The sequence below is a fragment of the Nycticebus coucang genome, chromosome X (assembly GCF_027406575.1).
Source record: "Nycticebus coucang isolate mNycCou1 chromosome X, mNycCou1.pri, whole genome shotgun sequence".
Classification (NCBI taxonomy): Eukaryota; Metazoa; Chordata; class Mammalia; order Primates; family Lorisidae; genus Nycticebus; species Nycticebus coucang.
Genome location: NC_069804.1, coordinates 128,814,127 through 128,837,246, shown reverse-complemented (window position 1 = coordinate 128,837,246; position 23,120 = coordinate 128,814,127). Strand labels below are relative to the sequence as shown.

At 42.5% G+C, this 23,120-nt stretch overlaps 1 protein-coding gene across 2 annotated transcripts in view; it reads right to left on the bottom strand.

Annotated features, from left to right (window-relative positions):
* TRPC5 (transient receptor potential cation channel subfamily C member 5) overlaps positions 1 to 23,120 on the bottom strand; it is a 388,947-nt gene that overhangs the window by 72,393 nt on the left and 293,434 nt on the right. For both annotated transcript variants that reach the window (XM_053579726.1, XM_053579725.1), the window contains 2 exons: positions 16,863 to 17,185; positions 512 to 707 (listed from right to left, as the gene is read on the bottom strand). In XM_053579726.1, the coding sequence (XP_053435701.1) occupies positions 512 to 707; positions 16,863 to 17,185 (519 nt within the window). The remainder of the gene's footprint in view (positions 1 to 511; positions 708 to 16,862; positions 17,186 to 23,120) is intronic.

The following is a 23,120-nucleotide window of genomic DNA, read 5'->3' as shown; positions in this document are numbered from 1 at the left end:
GAGTGTAGTTACTCATATATACTCAGACATACTTGATCAAAAAATAGCTACTTACTCTCTGAGAAGGTCATCGTTAACGGAATTCTCAGTTTTGGGAGGAAGATGTTTGCAGCAAAGAGAGAGATAGGGTTCTCCTGCCTAGAGAACCAGATCAGCTGGATTAACCCTGGGAGATCAGTGAGGTGGTTTGTTGTAGCCAAATTGTGCTCAAACCCCTGAGTTTTCTTTATCGAGGTAAGGAGATAAATTTAGAAAGTTAAAAATATTTCAACAGTAACCAGAAAATCTTCTGAACTAGAGCAACCTATTCTAGATGGCAAAATTTAATAGACTAAGAGTCCAGACTGAATTGCATTGGAAAGAAATAATTCAGTCTAACAACTAGGAAAGCTACCATAAAATTAATTGAGGTGGACAGACTCCTACATTGAGCTTCCTTCCAGAGGGCTCCAGGCCAGTGTGACACCTCCTGAAACTCATGTAAACATCCTTGTAAAGCAAAACTACTCACAGCAATAAGCTGGTAGGAGTTGTTCATCATGGCAATCAGCATGTTCAGCAGCACTACCAAGGAGATGACATTGTAGGTCCCAAACATGGTAGCTCCCACAAACTCCGTGAACTCGTGTCTGGCTTTCACATTGGTGACATACAGATTCAAAAGGCCAAATACGGACCAGAAGAGTGACTGAAGAGTCTCAAATAGCCTAAAAGAGAAAAAAGAACAGGTTGGTTAATGCTCTACGAAGAGCACGAAAAGGGAGAAAACGTAAGGTGATCTGTTTAAGAAGGGGGCTGCCAGACTTGCAACAGGTGGACTGATGACCTCACATCCCATGGTTTCTTCGCTAACCCAAACTAGCCAGCTCAGTTTGGTTATTTGTCCCCAGTACTGTGTCTTCTGCTTTGCTTTTTCTAACAAGAATTCCATCTCTTTCTTCTCAGCCTCTGCATAGCCTAAAAATTTTCAAGGCTTCTTTCTTTCTTTTTTTTTTAAATTATTTTTTATTAAATCATAACTTTGTACATTAATGCATTTATGGGGTTCAGGGTACTGCTTCAATATACAATGTGAAATTCTTACATTGAACTAAATAACACATCCATCACAATTATACTCATTTTCAAGGCTTATTTCAATAGCTGCTTCCTTTATCAAACTTTCTCTCTTGTCTTCAGACCATGTGATTTATCATTCTTCTCATTAAGCAGAGGCAGTAAATGCAGTGGTTAAGAATATGATGCTTGCAAGAATGGAGAAGCAGGCTCAGCGCCTGTAGCTTAGTGGCTAGGGTGCTAGCCACATACACCGGAGCTGGCAGGTTCAAATCCGGCCCGGGCCTGCCAGATGACAAAGACAACTACCAACCAAAAAATAGCCAGGCGTTGTGGCAGCCGCCTGTAGGACCAGCTACTTAGGAGGCTAAGGCAAAAGAATCGCTTAAACCAAGAGTTTAAGGTTGCTGTGATCTATGACACCACAGCACTCTACCCATGGCGACATAGTGAGACTCTGTCTCAAAAAAAAAAAAAAAAAAGAATGGAGAAGCAAGAATCCAATATACTCAATTTTAATATGAAGGCAGTAGGCAGTAGAAGATCTAATACAAGGTGGGGGGTAAGATAAGAGAGCCAGAAGAGGGAGGGGGATGGGGGTTACGGTGTATGGCATACCTCTTGGGGAGGACACAATTATAAGAGGGACTTTACCTAACAAATGCACAGTGCAACCTAATTCTTTGTCTCCTCAATGAATCCCAAAAATAAAAAAAAAAGAGAGTGAGAAAAAAGAATATGATGCTTGAGTTAGATTCCACTGGGTTAGAATCCCAGCTCTGACACTTGCTAGCTAGGTGAACACAACAAATTAACCTTTTCTGATACTTCTTTTGTGGCTCTTACAGGGCCCAGATGGAGCTAAGTTCTGTGGAGGAGCGTGAGGATTCCCGAACACTTTATATAGATTGTTATTAATATATATTAATTATTATTGAGAACTTACTATATATCAGCATAAAATTTTAGGCACATTTACATACCTTATGATCCTTATAAACTTTCTTGTTACTAATAAGGAAGCTGAAGTTCAGAGATTGAATGATTTTTCCCAGGTCAAGGATACCCAGCTAGTGAGTGCTGAGCCAGAATTCAAATCCAGGTCTGTCTGACCTCCCAAAGCCACTGCATTAGTCTATATTACGTGATGACTTCACAAGTTATTGTTCCCTTTCATCATCTCCATGTTCAAATATGTAGCTACACTAATATGCTTTTGGTGCCTAGAGTTTTCTTTTGCCTTATATTCAGAAATCTGTATAAAGCAATAAAATGCAGCCAGCTCATGGGTGGCACAGATCAACCATTTCCCAAACCTGCGGAAGCTGTGTAGAACATAAGAAATGCTACTTTAAGAATGGATGCACTTTTTCAATTTGCTTGAAACATGTTGTTCTTAATGAGCCTGATGTATTTTGAGAGGCTTAGTGATTTGATCTTGGAGCTGAGTGGGAAGTACTTTAAAAGTCTGTCTGTCTGGGAATTGTCTTTCCGTAGATTTTTGCATGGCTGTCTTCTTATCAAGGTCTCAGCTCAAATGTCACTTCTCAGAGAGGTTTTCTCGGTTGCTCTACCCTGTTTCTCTCCACTAGAATGTAAGCCTTTCGAGGGCAGAGACGCAGAGCTACCATGTACCTGGCACATGCTAGTCCCACAATAATATGTGTTGAATGAATGAATGAATGAATATGTGTTAACTATTACTATTACTGTTATTAAAGTAGAAAAATATTGGCCAGGTGTGGTGGCTCATGCCTGTAATCCTAGCACTTTGGGAGGCCAAGGCAGGTCGATTGCCTGAGCTCTCTTGAGAACAGGCAAGACCTTGTCTCTAAAAATAGCGGGGCATTGTGGCAGGCGCCTGTATTTCCAGCTGGTGAAATTGGGAGGCTGAGACAAGAGAATCACTTGAGCCCAAGAGTTTGAGGTTGCTGTGAGATGTGATGCCATGGCACTCTATCGAGGGTGACAAAGTGAGACTGTCTTGGGGGGGGGAGTAGAGAAAACTTGAATCCCATTGACAATTGCACAGTCAGTGGGCTGCACAGTAGGGTCTATTTCATTTTGTTGAAGGCTGTGCACTGCACTGGCCTGACTCTCAGGGGGCCCCCTTCAGGGCTGCCTGTATCATGCACATGATCCTTCTCAACCTGTTAAATGGCTCTTCTGTAGTCATCATAAATGACTTCCAAGATCCCTTCAGCATCACTTTGCTTGTGAACTAGTCTAGAAGGGAGAAATTTGTTTGTTTGTTTGTTTGTTTTTTGATGAATATAAATGCCAGTTGGTGAAGCATTTGAGAATAAAACAGTAAGATGAAAATCTGTAGTTTAGGGGCCAGGGCACAAGAACAGAAAATATGCTAAGTCCGACCTACCACAGGATCTACATTTCCAGGAAACTCTACCAGTCCAGGCCAGGCAATACGATGCATCACAGAGCCAGGATGGTCAAAATACAGGGAAGATATGGGGTTCAGGAATCTGGTCCTGCTAGGAGGGTAGGGTCAGAACCTGCTGATGTCCATTAGACATCAGAAGTCCAGGCGGGCAGGAGGCCAGCAATGGCACAAGCAGCTAGCACAGCAGCTGGGTCACAGAAGGCAGAGCAGATGTGGTGCAGAATAAAAGCAGCTGCAATAAGTAGGAGTGACAGTCTCAGGAAGCAGAGCTCTTGGAAGCTGAATGCCTCAAACATCCAGTACGTGTCTGTTGATTGCTTGACAGACAACAAACCCACAAAACCAGGGCAAGTATATCATTAATATGTTGACAGGGCTTTACTGAGTTGGTTACTTCTGCTCAATGAATGACGTTACACTCTTTCACCTCCGCCTCTACAACAACTAAAATGGAAATGCTTTATATTTTAGTGTAGAGTTAAATGCTAGGTTTTGCATTGACTGATACAAAGATTCCCTGAAAGTCTAGGCATTTAAAACGTGCCCTTAACTGCGGTAATATGTGTGTGGGTCATTATGAAAGCTTTGAGATACACAACAATCAAGAAACACAAAATCCATGCAGATGAAAACAAAGGAAGCCCTCCCAGCTACCCCAATGAGCCAAGCATGTGGAAACTTGCCTGGGTGAATCAAAAAGGACACTGTGTTTCTTGGAAGTAAAATAATGGATCATAACACAATCTGTCTCAAGCCTTTCATTTGAGCCAGGGAGACCCTATAGATAAAGTTGTACAAGAAGGGAAGAGCATGGGGGTAGGGCCAGGAAAGATCATTCCTCAACTTGGGGGTTGGTAGTGAGAATGCCCTGAACATGGTACACAAAATATCATAATATGGTCTGGTTACAAGGTGAAGCTGGTTTGTTGAAAGGCATGCCCAGGTGAAATAGAGGTGGATGTGAGGTGGATAAGAATATTCTGGTGAGACCTCTATAGGAAGCTCTGTAGCTTCTAGAATCAATTGAATTTTTAGGGACAGAGCCACAACTCCAAGTGGTAGGCATTACTTGGTGGCCAGGTCCATAATAAAGTCATGGAAAGCTTATTGACCAAACCCTAGAAACCTAATAACAAAGGAATATCTTTTTAATTTTAAAGGGGATGGTTTTAGAAAAATATCAACCAGTCCATTTTTATTTAGCAGAGAATAAACAAACATATGGAACTTGCTATCTTGAGAAAGGGCACAGACTAAAGATACAAAGATTCAAGAAGACTTGGTATTAAATGTATGGAAGACAAATCCATACTAGGTGGTTAAGAGGGAACGTGGACATGTTGGAGTACAGTAGAATAGAGATGGAACTGCGGTCCTCTCACATTTATTGAAAATCTCATCTTTGAGATGAGGAATTAATCTTTCACAAGGTAGAAGGAGTATGGAGAGGATTTATTCGTCTAGACCTAATTCAGACCAGCAAAGAAAAACTGGAAGGTAAACTGGAAGAGAAAGGATCCTTGGGAGAAAGCAGTGACATCATCCAGTATTTCACAAATCGTGTTTTGATAGCCCAATTGGAGGTCCCTGATTGGCCCTGTGGCCTCATCCTCACCCATTCTGCACTTTTCTGGACCTGCTATTTCTCATTTCATACGCCTTTGACAAGCTTCTAGCTCTGAATGGAACGTCCCTACCCTATCCTCAACCTCTAGCCTCTAATTCTGTCTTGTTTTCTGCTTAACTCTTATTTGACCTTAGAGGTTCAGTTGATACTCCGCCTTTTCTAGAAACCTGCCCTAATTCTTTTCCTACAATATTAGATTAGATTAGGTGCTCCTTTTTATGTGTTCTGAAAGCACCCCATCTTTGTTCCACTAAGGAGCATATCACACTGAGGAGGCAACAGAGGAGAGTGGCTAAGAGGAAACTTTAGACTCCCTCCCCACTTATTAAATGTATGACTCTGGGAAAGTTATATGATCTCTTATTTTTTTAACTTTTTTTTTTTGAGACAGAGTCTCACTGTATTGTGCTGGGTAGAGTGCCATGGTACCATAGCTCACAGCAACCTCAAACTCTTGGGCTCAAGCAATCCTCTTGCCTCAGCCTCCCAAGTAGCTGGGACTACAACTCCTGGCTACTTTTTCTATTTTTAGTAAATATGGGGTCTTGCTCTTGCTCAGACTGGTCTCAAACTCCTGAGCTCGAGCAGTCCACCCTCCTTGGCCTCCCAGAGTGCTGGGATTACAAGTGTGAGCCACCGTGCCTGGCTTACACAGTCTTTTTATATCAATTGATTGATTGATTGAGACACAGTCTCACTATGTCGCCGTGGGTAGAGTGCTGTGGCATCATAGCTCACAGCAACCTCCAACTCTTGGGCTTAAGCGATTCTCTTGCCTTAAACTCCCAAGTAGCTGGGACTACAGGCACCCACCACAGTGCCCGGCTATTTTTTGGGTGTAGTCGTCATTGTTGTTTGGCAGGCCCAGGCTGGGTTCAAACCTGCCAGCTCTGGTGTATGTGGCTGGCACCCGAGCCACTGAGCTACAGGCACCAAGCCTACACAGTCTTTTTAAACATCAAGTTTCCTCATTGAAAAAATGGTTATTAGTAGAACAAATATTAATTGCCAACATTTACTGTGCTCTTACTACATACCAAGCATTGTGCTAAGTGCTTCACATGTGTAGGTTCCAGGATTCCTGCCCATACCAAAATCCATGGACGCTCAAGTCTTCACATGTGCAGGTTCCAGGATTCCTGCCCATACCAAAATCCATGGACGCTCAAGTCTCTTATATAAAATGGTGCAGTATTTGCATATAATCTATGCATATCCTCCCATATACAGGCATTCCCCAGGTTAAGGATGAGCTATGTTCCTGAGAACATTTTTAGATCAGATTTGTATGTAACTCCGATCCCTGATGAACAGCACATACAGAGTAACAACAACAGTAATAACAATACTATAATGGCTTATATATGGTAATAATACAGTGTAATACTGTAATAATAATAACAATACCCCTATGTTGTAATAAGTTACAGAAGCTTTTTTTGAGGCAGAGTCTCACTGTGTTGCCTTGGGAAGAGTGCCGTGGTGTTATAGCTCACAGCAACCTCAAACACCTGGGCTCAACCAGTTTCTTGCCTCAGCCCCCCAAGTAGCTGGGACTATCAGCACTGGCCACAACATCTGGCTAGTTTTTTTTTTTTTTTTTTAAATTTTTAGTAGAGGTGGGGTTTTATGCTTGCTCAGGCTGGTCTTGAACTCGTAAGCTCAATAGATCCTCCCACCTCGGCCTTCTAGATTGCTAGGATTACAGGCGTGAGCCACTGCACCTAGCCAGTACAGAAGCTGTTGTCCTCTTCCTTTAATTCAAACAAACAGAATGTAAAAACAAATTATATAAAAAGTGTAGGTAGAAGATAGGAGAAATTTCCAAAAAGAAAATTTAAGGTTAACATTCACCTCGTGCTGCATCAGTGCTTAGGCTAATGGACTGTTATACTTACTTTGATCTTCTAACCAAATCAATAATAACCTTTCCCTTTCAATAACTAATCCACTATGTTGTTGAGTAATAACTAATCCACTATTGATGCTTCGTTGGAGCACTGCCTTGCACATGTTCCATTATTCTCACTCTTTGCTTTATAATTGTTCCGACAGTTGAGTGACTGAAACCTAACGTTTTCCCAGTGAATGATGGCATCTGACCTTCCTCTGAGTGCGTAATTATTTCCACTTTTGTTTCCATTGTGATCACCTTTCTTTTCACTGCAGGCTCATCAGGACTTGTAGTGGACTTTTGCCTTGGAGGCATGGTCACAAGGGTAAACACAGGTTCATGAAATCAAATAAAAAAGTTGAGACGCAAGTGTCAGCGACCATATGACCAATGAGACTAGCAACTGGGGTGAAGATGCTGCACCAAGGAACTGCTTATGCCACATGGGTTTGTTGACATGCACAGAAGAAACCAGTTTCCAAATTATTAATTTAATTATTTGATTATAATTCTTATGCGGAGCCTTGGGAGCCCGTTTATAAGCATGGAAATCCATTAACTTGGGTCATTGGTAATCCTGGGAGTGCCTGTACTTTAAATCATCTCTAGATTACTTATAATAAATAACGCAATGTAAATGATATGTAAATAGTTGTTATCCTGTATTGTTTAGTGAAATGACTAGGAAAAAAGTCTGTACATAACTCAGTACAGAGTACATTTTATTTATTTTTTCACCCTGGGTAGAGTGCTGTGCCATCATAGCTCACAGCAACCTCAAACTCCTGGTTTCAAGCAATCCTTCCTGCCTCAGCCTCCTGAGTAGGTGGGGACTTATAGGCACCCACCACAATGCCCCAGCTAGTTTTTCTATTTTTTTTTCTTATTTTTATTTATTTATTTATTTATTTTTTTGTGGTTTTTGGCCGGGGCTGGGTTTGAACCCACCACCTCCGGCATATGGGACCGGCGCCCTACTCCTTGAGCCACAGGCGCCGCCCCATAGTTTTTCTATTTTTAATAGAGATGGGGTCTCATTCTTGCTCAGGCTGGTCTCCTGAACTCAAGCAATCCGCCTGCCTCGGCCTTCCAGAGTACTAGGATTATAGATATGAGCCATCATTCCCAGTCCAGACTATCCTTTTTAAAAAGAAGGATTTTTGATCCATGCTTGGTGGAATCCATGGATGTGAAGCCCGTGGACATGGAGGGCCTACTGTATTATAATGTATATACATATTTTTTGAGACAGAGTCTCACTATGTCACACTTGGTAGAGTGCCGTGGCATCACAGCTTACTGCAACCTTAAACTCTTGGGCTTAAGCGACTCTTGCCTCAGCCTCCTAAGTAGGTGAGACTACAAGGGCCTGCCACAATGCCCGGCTATTTTTTTTTTTTTTTTAGTTATTATTGTTTGTTTAGTAGGCCCGGGCTGCGTTCGAACCTGCCAGTCCCGGTGTATGTGGCTGGAGCCCTAACTGCTGAGCTACGGGCACTGAGCCATAATATTTGATTATAATCCTATAGTAATAGCTACTATTATTCTTCTACTTTGTAGATGATAAACTGTGGCCCAGAGAGGTCACACAGGCAGGAAATAGCAGAGGTAGGATTTGTACCCAGCTTTTTTGACTCTGGAACCCACACCCTTAGCCACCTTATTTTGTCACATATGATAGTGCATGTAAAGTGCTTGGCATATGGTAAACATTGAAAATGGCATCTATTTTAATTGTTGACTTGTGTTCTCCATTAGACTATGAATTTCTTCCTTTTTTTAAATTAAATTGTAGCTGTGTACATTAATGCAGTCATGGGGTACAATGTGCTGGTTTTACATACAATTTGAAATATTTTCATCAAACTAGACTATGAACTTCTTGAGGGTAAGGATGCCTTCTCTTTCAGTACATTGCTTGGTACATACGAGTTGCTGAAGAAATGCTTGTTGAAATCTAAAAGATGGCACGAGAAACACATAAATAACTAGGGCAAGTATGAATGAGTAGCAGCTTCCTGTGATAACAATAGCGGGGGGGATAATGAACTGAAATTAGAGGGGAAAGCTGGAGATGGCCTACATAGACCTTTATAACCGTATCAGAACAAAACAAGAGTCTTTTTATTTTCTTTTGAGACAGAGTCCCATTTTGTCGCCCTCAGAGTGCTGTGATGTCATAGCTCACAGCAACCTCAAACTCTTGGGCTCAAGTGATTCTCTTGCTTCAGCCTCCCAGGTAGCTGGGACTACAGGTGCCCGCCACAACGCCCGGCCATTGTTTTTTTTTTGGTCGTAGTTGTCATTCTTGTCGAACCCGCCACCTTCGGTGTATGTGGCTGGTGCCCTACTCACTGAGCTATGGGCGCCGAGTCAAAACCAAGAGCCTTTGCTGGGAACTATGTGTATATCCATGCGAATAGGGTGGGAGAATGTTGGCTGAATGACGAGTAGAGGAATCACTTCTAATTAAGTAGCAGTGGTTGCAAATGAAGAGTAATAGTGTGAAAAGAGGTTGCAGTGGCCTGCTAGGTCACAGTTCTGTCCTATTTAGCTTTATATAGTATTCAAGATTATTACAGTTTTGGCTGGGCAGGGTGGCTCATGGCTATATTGCTAGCACTCTGGGAGGCTAAGGCGGGTGGATTGCTTGAGCTCAAGAGTTTGAGACCAGCCTGAGCAAGAGCAAGACCCCGTCTCTACTAAAAATGAAAAACTGAGGGAATAGGTTCGCTTGAGCCCAAGAGTTTGAGGTTGCTGTGAGATGACGCCATGGCACCCTACCAAGGGCAACAAAGTGAGACTCTGTCTCAAAAAAAAAACCAAACAAAAAAAAAAACACTGCAGGTTCATAAAACAAATCCTACATAACTTTCCAAAGCCAGTCCTACACATGTATCCCTGAATAAAAAGGAAGACTGGATTGAAAGGTCTGGATTGATGGTGCCCATAGCTCAGTGGGAAGGGCACCGGCTACATACACACATACACCTGGGCTGGTGGGTTCGAACTTGGCCCAGGACTGCTAAACAATGACAACTGCAACAAAAAAATAGCTGGGCTTTGTGGCGGGCACCTGTAGTCCCAGCTCCTTAGGAGGTTGAGGCAAGAGAATCGCTTAAGCCCAAGAGTTTGAGGTTGCTGTAAGCTGTGGACGCCACAGCACTCTACGGAGGGCAACATAGTGAGACTCTGTCTCAAAAAGAAAAAAAAAAAAAGAAAAAGAAAGGTCTGGATTGAAATCCTGACTCTGCCATTTACAATCTATCCTGGGGCAGGATTGCTTAAATGCTTTCTTTCTTAGCCTCCACCTCTATAAAACAGGTAATGACAGTAGTGTCTACCTCATAGCATGGTAGTGAGGATTAGGGAGTTAATTCATGTAAACCTGATTTGTAATAGTGCCTGGCCCTGGCATTCAGTAAATATTAGTTATTTTTATTCCTATTATTAAAATTTCCATCTTGTTTTTGCTGTTTTACATACCTTTATTGTCTTCATAGATAGTTATTTTGTTTGCATAGCTAGTTGTACATAGTTGTAATCATGGTTCATACAAATTTTGTTTTTAAAACTTACACATTTGTGGCCAGGCTCTGAGAGGCCAAGGCGGGTGGATTCTTTGAGACAAGCTTGAGAAAAAGTGAGACCCTGTCTCTACTAAAAATAGGAAAACTAGCTGGGCATTGTGACAGGTGCCTGTAGTCCCAGCTGCTCGGGAGGCTGAGGCAAGAGGATGGCTTGAGCCCTAAAGTTTGAGGTTGCTGTGAGCTAGGATACCCTGCACTCTACCTAGGCACAGAGTGAGACTCTGTCTCAAAAAAAATAATGCACATTTGAGGTATAGACATTTCTTTGTGTGTATACAGGGTCTTCGTGTGTATCATTTTATAGCTGTCCAACATTCCACCCAGCAAATAACAAGCCTGTCTGACAGGTTTATCAGTGCTTTGGATGTGAATCTTTGGCTTCTTAGATCTTCAGATGACACAAGACTGGGAAAGCTAGCTGATAAATTGTGTGACAGGATAAAGATTCAGAAAGATTTCAACAGCTTGGGGCAATGGGTCAGAACTAACGAGATGAAATATAACAAGGATCAATGTACAGCTTTGCTCTTAGGTCATGTGGCCACGTACAGGATGAGAGAGGTAGGAGAAAGGCCAAGGATTTTTGCTGAAAGCAAGCACAAAGTGGATCAGTACAATGACAGCTGGCCAGCTACTTCAGTTATCCTGGGGGAAAGAAGCAGAAGTAGATCATCTATAATTAAAGATAAGATTGCTCCAGGCCCATACGTGTTGCCGCAAATGGCTTACATGTAAAACTGAGGAAATCTGAATAAGGTCGCGAGCTTTTATCAACGTTGATTTCTTGATTGTGATATTGTACTATAATTACATAAGATATTACTACTGAAAAAAATTGGGTGAAATGTTTACAAGTTTCTCTCTGCATTATTTCTCACAATTACAATGTAAATCTATAATTATCTTCAAATAAAAATCTTTGCAGAGCACCGTAGCTCACACCTGTAATCCTAGCACTGTGGGAGGCCAGGCAGGTGATTGCTTGAGCTCAGGAGTTTGAGACCAGCCTGAGCAAAAGCAAGACCCCCATCTCTACTAAAAATAGGAAAGCTAGCTGTGCATAGTGGCAGGCTCCTGTAGTCCCAGCTACTCAGAAGGCTGAGGCAAGAGAGTGGCTTGAGCCCAAGAGTTTGAGGTTGCTGTGAGCTCTGATGCCATAGCACCCTACCGAGGGTGACAAAGTGCCCAAGAGTTTGAGGTTGCTGTGAACTGTGATGACACCATGGCATTCTACCCAGGGAGACAGAGCGAGACTCTGTCTCAAAAAAATACACAAATAAGTAAATAAAAAGCTTTTTTAAAAAAGACATAATTTCTATTGGATTTCATCCTTTCAGTTGTTCAGTAGGCATATTAAGGACCTTTATGTAAGTCTTAGGCTCCTCTCTGTTAAGTGCAAGCTTACTAAGATGGGAGTCAGTCTGGTGGAGGAGAGACAAAAATGACTAAAATACAACAGGTCATGGGATGTAATGGAGATGGGCTTAGAATGCCATGGGAAACACAAAAGAAGCCTGCCCCGAGAGTAGGTAATAAAGACTTTAGAGCACATAGCACCTTGGCAGAAGCTGGAAGGATGGGAAGGTTTGCCAGGCTGGCTAGATGGGGAAGGGCACTCCAGGCAGAGGGAATACATGTGATACACAAAGGTCTGTAGGGTTTAGATTCTTTCCTGTAGCTGAGGAACAGCAAAATGTTGACTATGGAGGGAAGAGTGAAAGCTGAGAGTGACAAGGGCCAGATTACCAGGGCCATGTGTGTTGTGGTTAAGAGGCTGGATTTTATGGAGACAATTCAGAAACCCTGGCAAGCATGAAGCCAGGAAATGATGGGATAAAACTGGTATTTAGAAAGAAACTTCCATAGGGCTGGCAGTGGCTCACACCTGTAATCCTAGTACTTGGGAGGCTGAGGCAGGTGGATTGCCTGAGCTCACAGGTTCAAGATCAGCCTGAGCCAGAGTGAGACCTTGTCTCTAAAAATAGCCGGGCATTGTGGTGGGCGCCTGTCATCCCATCTACTTGGGAGGCTGAGGCAAGAGAATGACTTGAGCCCAAGAGTTTGAGGTTACTGTGAACTATGATGCTACAGCACTCTACTGAGGGTGACAAAGTGAGAGTCTGTCTCCCCCCCCAAAAAAAAAAATGAATGAATGAAACTTCCACGTGTCAGGTGGGAAATTGTTGGAGAGGAGAACAGACAGGGGCAGGGAGACCAATTAAGTTATTGCAGGCCGGGTGCGATGGCTCACACCTGTAATCCTAGCACTCTGGGAGGCTGAAGCAGGTGGATTGCTTGAGCTCACAGGTTCGAGACCAGCCTGAGCAATAATCAAGACCCCCTGTCTCTACTAAAAATAGAAAAACTGAGGCAAGAGGATTGCTTGAGCCCAAAGAGTTGGAGGTTGCTGTGAGCTATGATGCCATGGCACTGTACCCAGGGCAACAGCTTGAGACTCTTGTCTCAAAAAAAAGGAGAAGAAGCTGTTGCAATAATTCTTGGGAGAGATGATGTAGGCCTGAACTAAGACAATAGGGTGTTTGTGTGTAGGATGGATTCAAGAGATATTTAAGGAGAAGGATTGACAGGGCTGACAAAGACGTTAGATGTGTTTTGTGAGGGAAAGTTTAAGAGTCTCAAATAACTCCTAGCATTCTGGTTGGTATCATTTAATGAGATGACAAATTAAAGGGGAAATAGGTTGGGGTGAAAATGTGGAAAGGAATTTAGTTGTGGACATTCTGTGTTTGAGGGGCCTGTGGAAGTGATAGTTTGTTCAGGAGGCATCTGGTGATGAGGGCTGGACCAAGCTAGCTTCTTGCCATTTTACCCCCTTTTCTCTCACAATTCCTGTGTCCTCGGAATGATGATGCCTTCCTAATTGCTTCTCTAGACAACAGATGAAGGCCAGGGACTCCCAGTATGGAATACTGAACTCAGATCACCGACAGTACTGTCATGTGGTTGTCAGCAAGGACAATGAGTTCCCCTTAAATTGTATGCTTAGGGAAAAAAAAGATGTTTTTTTTTTTTTCTCCCCTATTTAAGTGAAAGAATAACAATGGCATCTCTAGGGAATCAGAAAGAGAAAGATGACAATAAACATGTACCACACTTCCCACTAGATACATAAACATGCTTGCTTTCCTTTTCTCTAAAACCTAAGTCTTTCTGATGCTCTGGCTGAGTAACATGTATTTTAACAGGTGTTATAAATGCCTGAGTTGTGGTGTTTAAAAGAAAACGTAAATCTGAGCCAGGCTTCTATAGAGGAAAAAAAATCCACTGATAGAGGAAAAGTTGAGGTCACATTACTACAGATTTGGCCCCAGCATGAAAACACTTCTTCATACCTGACACCCCAAGATAATAATTTTGCATATGACAGGTACCCATTCTTGTCAATTTTCCCTGCTGGGCAAGTGATGGGAGCAAAATGTCAGTTGGCAACAGGGGTGTTAATAATCATTATAAACTTGCAAGGAGGTATTTCATAAACTTCTTCAGCAGAGTTCACATGAAAGTGTAATTGGCAGGGACCTTGCCTCCTGGAAGTCTTCTCTCAGGTGTTCAATTCTGTTGAATGCTTTGATGGGAACAAATTCAGTGCTCAAGCCACTACAGAATTGCTCTTTGTATTGAAAACAGGTTGCTGTGAGTTGCGTCTCTACTGCAATGCAGGAGAGGAAGCAGTGCCTAGTTAAGAGGCACCAGCAAAGTGATAAGTTGCTGTTATTTATGCCTGGTATATCATGAAATAGCACTATATCCTTGCTAGCCCATTTTAGAGCCCTTTTCCTTGCACATGAGTCTGGTTTCTCCATCTAAGACTTGGCCCTGAGTTTGGGAAGAGAGCAGAAGTGTGGCCTGGAACAGGTGTTGGGTGCTGCAATGGGCAATGGAAGGAGAAAACAATTTTCAAATTTTGCTTACTGGAACATCATCTTGGAGAGATTGTTCAAAAAAAGAAGGCAGAAGAGTATCTGCAGCCAATGTATTTGGCAAACCTCTCCCTCCATTGTAGATTGACATTGAAAAGACTCTGAGAAGTCTTGCAGACTTTTGAACTTTGTCCCAGAATTTCCAAAACTCATTAGATCATGATCCTGTTTGACTGTCTATTAACACGCCACTGAACTGTGGGGTGGGGGCTTGTAACCCATTTTAGGAAATGCTGCTAGAGGTAAATAACAAAGGTAGGCTAGATAGCATTGTTTTTTCCCCTTCTTTATCAATATAATTTTGGGTCAAGCACAGACCCCTCTGCTTCTTTTTCCCCTCTGACTTTTGTTATTGAACACCTTTCTGGAATGTCTTCATCTGATGAACTGCCTTAGCTTATAGTGTTAAAGTAAAAGACTGTATCTTAGTTTAATGACTAAGAACCTTGTATGACCTTGTGGTCGTTGCTGTGAATACCGGGCTAAGTTGTACTCTCTAAAAGGAAGGATGGAGTTGGACAAAGTGTAGGACACTGAAGCCAGGGTCATTCAAGGGAAGCTGCAATTTTACATTTTGCCTAAAAAAAATTGACTGACATGTGCTTATTTCTTTTCTCTTGTCTATTTCCCCTAACATTGATTTGTAAGAAAGTAAAAGCCATTCTAAAGGGTTTTGAAGGTCCTCCACAAAGTAGGTCTTAATGGTACTAAAATTTGAGGCACAGGAGTTCCATGTGTTCAGAGTCAGTGGATTCATGGACAAAGAGTTATGAGCTGTCTCTTATGCAGTGAAAGATAGTTCCAGTCAGTGCCTGGTGCTGATTGGCCTACCTGAAACCGTAAATTGATCTAATAGGTAAACTGACTCTAAACCTACCTTCAGCCTGCACCTGCTCTAGCAGAGTCCTGAGCATGAGATATTTTTGCATCTTTCCTTGTTCTTTGGGCTTGATTCAGAATAGTTAAGTGAGCTTTGGTGGCCGCTTGTTTAGAGGAACAGCTTTGCTGTTTCCTTCCTATCCTTGCTAGGTGCCACTTTATCTTTTTCTTTCTTTTTTTTTTTATTAAATCATAGCTGTGTACATTAATGCGATCATGGAGCACCATACACTGGTTTTATAGACTGTTTGACAAATTAATAAATTGTGGTATATGTACACCATAGAATATTATGCAGCCTTAAAGGAAGATGGAGACTTTACCTCTTTCATGTTTACATGGATGGAGCTGGAACATATTCTTCTTAGTAAAGTATCTCAAGAATGGAAGAAAACGTATCCAATGTACTCAGCCCTACTATGAAACTAATTTATGGCTTTCACATGAAAGCTATAACCCAGTTTTTTTTTTTTTTTTTTTGTCTTTTGAGACAGAGCCTCACTCTGTCGCCCAGGGTAGAGTGCCATGGTAGCTCACAGCAAGCTCCAAGTCTTGGGCTCAAGTGATCCTCTTTTCTCTGCCTTCCCAGTAGCTGGGACTACAGGTGCCCACCACAACACCCAGCTAGTTTTTCTATTTTTCTTAAGCAGACCCAGGCCAGGTTCTAACCTACTAGCCGTGGTGTATGGGGCTGGCAATATAACCACTGAGATACAGGCGCCCTAGTTTTTCTATTTTTAGTAGAGATGGGGTCTCACTTTTGCTCAGGCTGGTCTTGAATTCCTGAGCTGAAGCGATCCACCTGCATTGGCCTCCCAGAGTACTAGGATTACAGGCGTGAGCCACCGCACTTGACCTGGGTGCCACCTTTTTGAGTGAGGAATTATCTATCTCAACGCCATTGATTCTTTAAAAACTATGGAATGGGGCCAAGCGCAGTGGCTCATGTCTGTAATCCTAGCCCTCTGGGAGGCGGAGGCGGATGGATTGTTTGAGCTCAGGAGTTTGAAACCAGCCTGAGCAAAAGTGAGACTGCAGGTACCCACCTGTCTCTACTAAAAATAGAAAAACTGAGGCAAGAGGACCGCTTGAGCTCAAGAGTTGGAGGTTGCTGTGAGCTCAGATACCACGGCACTCTACCCAGTGCAATAGCTTGAGACTCTGTCTCAAAAAACAAAACAAACAAAAAATTATGGAATTCTGTTAGCATGGTTGAGAAACAGCTTTTCCTGGAGGCCCATGTGTGTGCTTGTTTCTTTTCTCTCTCACCTAACTTCACTTTCTCTTCTAGTCCCTTATAGTGAGAGAAGGATCTCCCTCCACCGATTCTTTGGGTAGATTCAGAGTAAGCTTTGCCTCTACCGTCAAGAGGCAGTGACAATGCTGTGGACTGAACATAGGGCCAAAAAAAAAAAAAAAAAAAAAAAAGGAGAAGGCAGAAAAAAGGGCAGAAGAGGAGAAGGAGGTGTCTTACGTGGAGAAGGCATTGTTCTGTTTCTCACACCGGATCCCCTTGCAGTTGTTAGGCTCATCGATAGCTCTGGTCTCATAATAAAAGTAAAGCTGGTTCAGTCCATTGGCAAAAGCCAGTAGTACCAGGCAGTAGATAAAGAGGAATTTGAGGATATCAAGCAGCATGCGCCCCAAAGAGATCTGCAGAGGCCCTAAGTGGGAGTTGGCTGTGAACAGGGATATGAGACGCAATGAACTTAGAATGTTGGATATCGCGAAGAGTGCTTCTGCAATCAGAGTCGGGTGCCACATTTCCCATTCCTCCCTTGGACGAGAACCATTATACTGAAAGAAACAAGTGCACAAGAAAGAGAGAGAATTTATGAAAATTTCCCCTTTTTCCTCCTTCCACACCCAAATAAAGCTACCAAAATATGCATCAAGCATTCATTTATGCAACAGCCCCATGCATGGTACTGATTGTCTTCCCCCATCCAATTAATACATGATGCTAATAAGTCTCTTCCTCCCACTCCCATCCAAATATATACCCAGCATATACACATAGAAAGATGAATTTCAGTGCAATCATCTGGAGCAACCACCTGTGGTTTATCAACAGACATTTTCTAACTGTGTGCTTAGCAGATTGTTGGGGAGTGTCACTGAAATGCACTGTGAAATATGAGCCACTGGTATGCCCAAGGTAATGAGGACAAGTCACCCTGCTTCTTAAATATTTCAAACCATATCTACTTTCTTAATCTGCCGTTGGATTCTGGGCACCATAGACAACTCATAGTTACGGAAGGACAAGGGGTAGATGCGGCCTCCTTGGCATGCAGTGTTCATTTTCACTCCTTTGCTGACTGCAGTTTGGGGCCCAAAGAGCATCCTTAGGGAGCTGTTCATTAGAGCTTTCTGCTGAATTTTTAGCAGTCTGTAATGTATTTGACACTATTGCAAATGGCATGTCAACCTTTCAGGTAGGGAATTTAGTACTTCCCTGCACAGTGGTGTATGGATATATTTTACTGTTTTTTTGACAACCCTACAAGTTAGAATGTCCTTCTAGCACAAATGATGAGCCAGTGGGTTGAAGGAGGGGAAGAGCTGGTATTTATGAGGTTGGTTACGCATTTTTCAGCTGTATCTCAGGCTTCCAGGAATGTTGGGGGTAGCTTCGTAGAAAGATGACTTCGTTGTGAGAACTGAGCTCCAGTTTGGGTACTGCCACTTAAAACTGCTTGTAACTTTTAATTTCTCCATAAAATGAGGATAATGCCTACTGTTACCCACTGCATGTGCTTGTGATTCTGTATCCCTGTGTGAAAGTCTGTGTATTCCATAAGGGGAGATGTTATGGAAATACAAGGAAATACTTACTACTTTCCCTAGGACCTAAGTAGATTTTGCCTGGGATTCAGTTTGAAACATATTGCCTTGAGTTTGCATCTAAATATCACAGTTTTTCATGACTAAAAGTAAACAAATTTCCTGAGAAAATGTTCCACTGGGGGCCAAATTATATCAGCATTTTTAAAATGTGCTTTAGTCCCAACAACTGAGGAGACTGGTGTTAAAATTGCTGTGTGTATTCAATATTCTTCAGTGTCAGAGGAGTTTGGAGAAACAGTGACACATTTGCACTTCTGTTTCAGATAGACTTTTAGGTGGCCAGTCAGTTTTATGTACTCTTGGCAAAATCTTGTATTTCCACATTATTCCTCCTCGAAAAAGCATTCTCTGCATTGCTGGGAGGGGTAGATGTTATGCCTGTTTTACAAAAGGAAGAACTGAAATCCGGAGAGGCACAGTGACTTGCTAAAAATCACACAGCAAGTCAGTGGCAGGGTCAGGACTAAACCACAAGTCTCCAGACGCTCAACCCAGCATTATTTTTATTAAATGCTACTTACACGATACATAAGTTGATATCACAACACAGATGTTAGATTGACCTTTCAAGGTCTTGAGGTATATGTGAGAGAGAGACTTTTTGCTGATAACAAAACAGACCTATGGGCTGGGCACCTGTAAATCAGTAGTTAGAGTACCAGCCCTGTGTTGGCAGGTTCGAACCCAGACAGGGCCCGCTTAACCAAAAAAAAAAAAAAAAATCGCTTGAGCCCAAGAATTTGAGGTTGCTGTGAGCTACGACGCCATAGCACTCTACTAAGGGTGACAGAGTAAGACTCTGTGTCAATAAAACAAACAAACAACAACAAAAAAATAGACCTATGTTTTAAAACTAGAATTTATCAACTGCAACATATATAGCTCATCATTTGGACTTTTGTCTCTCCACAGCCAGAACTGTAATGACAGGGAAGTCTACTTACTGCCCATGGGATGGTAAATCTGGATTTGCAGAACACTCAGAAGTGTGAAAGACGATTTTTTTAAAATTAAATCATAGCTGTATACATTAATACAATCATGGGGTACAATGTGCTGGTTTTATATACAATTTGAAATGTTTTCATCAAACTGGTTAACATAGCCTTCACGGCACTGAAAGACAATTCTTAATGGCAGATCTATACTTTGCACATGTATCTTTGGAGAAGGATATCATAGCATGTGAGTGCAGGGAATAGCCTTAGAGTTCACCTAGCACAGAGGTCAGCAAACTTTTTCTGCCAGGGCCAGAGAGCATGCGAGTCACTACAAAAGTTTGGAGACAGACTGCATTAATGGTTCATTATTTAATCGCCAAGAAACACAGTCGACAGCATCCTTTTTTTTTTTTGTAGAGACAGAGTCTCACTTTATGGCCCTCGGTAGAGTGCCGTGGCGTCACACAGCTCACAGTGACCTCCAACTCCTGGGCTTAAGCGATTCTCTTGCCTCAGCCTCCCAAGTAGCTGGGACTACAGGCACCCGCCACAACGCCCGGCTATTTTTTGGTTGCAGTTTGGCCGGGGCCGGGTTTGAACCCGCCACCCTCGGTATATGGGGCCGGCGCCTTACCGACTGAGTCACAGGCGCCACCCAGTCGACAGCATCCTTTCTGATTCACCCATGTAAGTTTCAACTTGTTTGGCTTAGTGTTGCTGGAAGGGCTTCATTTGTTTCTGGCTGTGTGGATTTTATATTTCTTTCTTTCTTTCCTTTTTTGGTCACCCTTGGGTAAAGTACCTTGGTGTCACACAGCAACCCCAAATTCTTGGGCTCAAGTGATCCTCTTGCTTCAGCCTCCCAAGTAGCTAAGAGTATAGGCACCCGCCACAACGCTGGGCTATTTTTAGAGATGGGGTTTCATTCTTTCTCAGTCTGATCTTGAACTCCTGAGCTCAAGAGATCCACCTGCCTCAGCCTCCCAGATGTCTAGGATTACAGGCATGAGCCACTGCACCCGGCAAAGGATTTTATATTTCTTTCTTTTTTTTTTTTTTTAACACAGACTTGACATTTATTGTGCAATTTTATCTCCAACAGAACATGTGGCATTCTAGGGGGATTTTATATTTCTTAATTTTTGTGCATCTCAAAACCTTTGTAATGACTCACATATATATTTTTGGCTTTGTGGGCTATATGGTCCCTGTCACAACTGCTCAGTACTTCTTGCTTCCCAGGTAATGGTAAAACAGTCACAGACAATATGCAAGAAAACGAACATGGAAACAGGCCAATTTTGGCCCACAGACCATAGTTTGCTGACCCCTAATCTAATGCATGGTTTTCAAACTGTGTTCTTTAGAGTCTGAAGTTTCAATGGAGGCATTTAGTGGTGACTGTGGGAGCAAAGGAGAATCCTAGAAGACTCCTTAAGATTCCTTAAGCCAAACTCAGTTATTTGGGCTTTTTAATTTTATTTATTTATTTATTTATTTATTATTATTTTTTTTTTGTAGAGACAGAGTCTCACTGTACCACCCTCGGGTAGAGTGCCATGGTGTCACACGGCTCACAGCAACCTCTAACTCTTGGGCTTACGCGATTCTCTTGCCTCAGCTTCCCAAGCAGCTGGGACTACAGGTGCCCGCCACAACACCCGGCTATTTTTTTTTGTTGCAGTTTGGCCGGGGCTGGGTTTGAACCCACCACCCTTGGCATATGGGGCCGGCGCCCTACTCACTGAACCACAGGCCCCGCCCTTATTTATTTTTTTATTGTATTTTTAAAATTATTTTATTTTTATGTTTTACATTTTTTATTTTTTTGGAAACAGAGTCTCATTCTGTCTCTCTAGGTAGAGTGCTGTGGTGTCACCATAGCCCATGACAACCTCAAACTCTTGGGCTAGAGCGATATTCTTGTCTCAGCTTCCCAAGTAGCTGGAACTACAGGCATCTGCCACAACACCCAGCTAGTTTTTCTATTTTTAGTAGAGATGGGATCTTGTTCTTACTCAGATTGGTCTCCAACTCCTGAGCTCAAGCAATCCAGCTGCTTTGGCCTCCCAGAGTGCTAGGATTACAGGTGTGGGCCACTGTACCTAGCCAGGTGTTTTTTTTTTTTTTTTTTTGCAGTTTTTTGCCGGGGCTTGGTTTGAACCCGCCACCTCCGGCATATGAGGTCAGCGTCCTACTCCTTTAAGCCACAGGCGCCGCCAAGCCAGGGTTTTTTTTTACATATTGGAGTTCTGTGTAAGTTTTTGCTTGAAGATGTGCTTCTATGGGAAAAAAAATTAAAAACTTAAAAACTACTGATCTAGCACAATCTGTTTATGTATCAGAGTGAGACTCTAAGGGTTAGAGAGGTAGAGCAATTGCCTATGGTAATCCTGCTCAGAAACACCAGAGTGTGGATTAAATTCAGGTCTCCTGGGGCAGCACCTGTGGGTCAAAGGGGTAGGGCACCGGCCCCATATGCTGGAGGTGGTGGGTTCAAACCCAGCCTCGGCCAAAACTGCAAAAATAAAATAAAATAGCTTTTAAAAAGAAAAAAAAATTCAGGTCTCCTGACCCTTGGGTTAGTGATACTGGGAGGAAAGTAATTTATATATATATATATATATTTTTTTTTTTTTTTTTGCAGTTTTTGGCTGGGGCAGGGTTTGAACCCGCCACCTCTGGTATATGGGGCCAGCACCCTACTCCTTTGAGCCATAGGCACCGCCCATTTTTCTTACATTTTTTGAAATGGAAGGCAGCTTGAAAATTGGCCTCCTTGCCTTTCAAAGCAGTGTGAATTGCATTCTGTCAACCCAAAAGCAAAATATGAAGAGGAACAGCTTAATGTAGGAACACAGTAATAATAAGAAGTTGAGGGGAGTGTAACTGTGTCTTTAGCCAAGCACCGGCTGAAGAAAAGACCATGCATGGCTCAGTGAGTAGCAAAGTCCAGATTTAGTCTGTGCAGGGGGTCGTGGGGTGGCGGTTGGGTGCTATCCTAGAAGACAAAAGAGCAATTATTCTCCACTTGCAAGATTATCTGGGGGCCCTGAGGGCCAGTCTTCTATGCAATTTGCTGCTTTTAAGTACTTTGGTGTGTGCCTTTTGGTTCTTGTTGTTGTAGACCACGGGAGGTGGAGTATATGTTGTTGACTAGACTAGTTTTTCAGTCTGATAAAGGCTCTTCTTCAAGGCCAGCTCATCGTTTGGCACTTCTGTACCACCTCAGTACATGGTGATCTGAAATGTTTGAAAGACCCTGTGGAGCAGTTCTTGCAACTTTACTTCAGAGAAGGTGGCTCAGCTTGCTTGGGGAAGGTCATCTCAGGCTGGTGTACCTCTGTGAATGAGTGGACCAGACTGCCTCTTTACACATTCTCCTTACAAATACAAATTCTGCATGTGGCAGGTCTTGCTTTGTTAATTTTCTGTTTATGAGAAGGACGCCCACTTCTCAGCAAAAGTCTCTATTGAATTGTCAGTAGGGGCATTCACCCAGCTTACACTTTGCGGTGGGGAAGTGTCTAGTTTACTGTAGCTCTTTAGAAGTCTTGCCAGTGAAGACGTATAGCTTATGTGATTAGGTAATGTTGAGCATCTATAGACATATTTTCATATCCCCAAAGGTTAATCTTTCTCTTCTTCATTTATTCTAAATGTTCCTGTTGAAACAAAACCCACTAATTTCTAGATTGATAATTTATGGTCTCTTCAGTGTATAAATAACACCTCCAAAGGAAGAAGTGGTTTTCTTTAGGAAAACAGTGTTACTTAGTCAGCAGAGTGCCAGAATGACATGGATTTCACCCAGCCACACTAACCAGGGATTCAAACAATTAGTCCTAACTAGCTTATTCTTTCATAAGGCAGTTGTAAGTATGTGTTAAATGATCACCACATGTGTAAGGCCTACCCTGGGGCTTTTTTCAAAAGTGTTG